The sequence below is a fragment of the Pezoporus wallicus genome, unplaced genomic scaffold (genome assembly GCF_028554395.1).
Source record: "Pezoporus wallicus isolate ANWC-B61680 ecotype Strahan unplaced genomic scaffold, APGP_CSIRO_Pwel_v1 contig_8547, whole genome shotgun sequence".
NCBI lineage: Eukaryota > Metazoa > Chordata > Aves > Psittaciformes > Psittacidae > Pezoporus > Pezoporus wallicus.
Window position 1 is genome coordinate 1 of NW_026642860.1, and position 1357 is coordinate 1357.

At 67.6% G+C, this 1357-nt stretch overlaps 1 protein-coding gene across 1 annotated transcript; it reads right to left on the reverse strand.

Moving 5' to 3' along the window:
• Window positions 1-172: 172 nt before the first annotated feature.
• On the reverse strand, window positions 173-1099 carry SSR4 (signal sequence receptor subunit 4; the record flags this gene model as incomplete). Its single annotated transcript, XM_057432942.1, has 5 exons — window positions 1021-1099; window positions 733-851; window positions 577-651; window positions 414-503; window positions 173-312 (listed from the first exon to the last, which is right to left on the reverse strand). Coding segments are annotated over exons 1-5 (467 nt in total), but the record flags the coding sequence as incomplete, so codon positions are not given.
• Between the last annotated feature and the right edge of the window lie 258 nt (window positions 1100-1357).

Consider the following 1357-nt stretch of genomic DNA (forward strand, 5'->3'; position numbering starts at 1 on the left):
AACGTAGGGGGGTGGTGTCACTGCTGCTCCCCCCTCCCCCCCAAACCCTACCCCCCCAGCGCCACATTAAACCCCATCCTCAAAATCCACCCCAAAATCTCACCCTGGGGCACCCCAAAACACAATCCCCCCTTTAAGATCACCCAAGCCCTCTCCAACACACCCAAATCACCCCAGTTTCAGCCCGTACACCCATGGATTCCCCCATATCCACAAGGACACCCCCCCAGGACCCCCCCAACTCACCCTATGGTCCACATTGACAGTGAAGAGGGGCCGGACCCGGGACACGTCCTCATTGTTGCGCTGAGCCTGAAGTGGGGGCAGGGGGGAGGGAAGGGGTTCAGAGCCAGGTTGGGGGCACCCATCACACCCCCAGCTCCATGGGGGGGCCGTAGCGGGGAGGGGGGCACCTTCCGCAGGGCGCTGTAGGACTCCTCATCGAAGAACTTCACCTCGTAGGTGCCCGATTGGGCGCTGCGGTGCTCCAGGCTCCACGACACCTAAGGGGGGTGCAGTGAGCGCTAACCCCATAGACCCCTCCTCATAACCCCCTATGGGGGACCCCGGGTTCACCTGGTAGCGCCCCACATCCTGCCCGCGGGTGACGGGGAACTGCTTCCCGTTGACATCGGCGTAGAGAGCCACGTTCTGCGGGGGGGAGACGGGACCGGAGTCAGGCGGGGACGAACCGGGAGCCCCTCCATAGACACACGGGGGGGGGGGGCCCACCTGGGCGCCGTTCTTGCAGGCCAAAGAGATCTCCACCACGAAGACGCTCTCGGAGGAGATGACGGCGTCCGAGGTGGTGTAGTACGAGGGCACGATCGTGGGCTCCGGGCACGGCTCCGCTGCGGCGGGGGAGAACCAGGAGCCGGTGAGCACCGGTACCAGGACCGCCGGCTCCCCCCCCCCGCAACCCCTCCATAGGGTCCCAGTGCCCCGGGATCCCCGTCCGCCCCTCACAGGCCCCAGGACCCCCCCCATAGGCTTCCGGTACCCCCGGACCTTCCCCCGTACCCGCGGCACCGAGCGCCAGCAGCAGCAGCGCCAGCACCGCCATGCCTGCCTACCGCCCGCCCCTCACGGTCGAGCAGCGGACCAATCAACGCCGCCCGCCACCGCCTCCCTCCCAATAAGCGGCAGGGAGGCGGGCCGCCGCGAGCCCTGTAGCGAATGGGAAGCGAGCTTTGAGGTTCGCGGGTGCCTACACCGCGAGCGACGTGGCCCGAGTGCCGCGGTGCCGAGCTTTGCGCATGCGCGGTGGCGCTGGCTACCGGATAAAATGGGGGCTGCGACTTATGTGGTGCGGGGAAAGGCCGCGCCCCATGCGCATGCGCAGAGAGGCGCCGTTGCG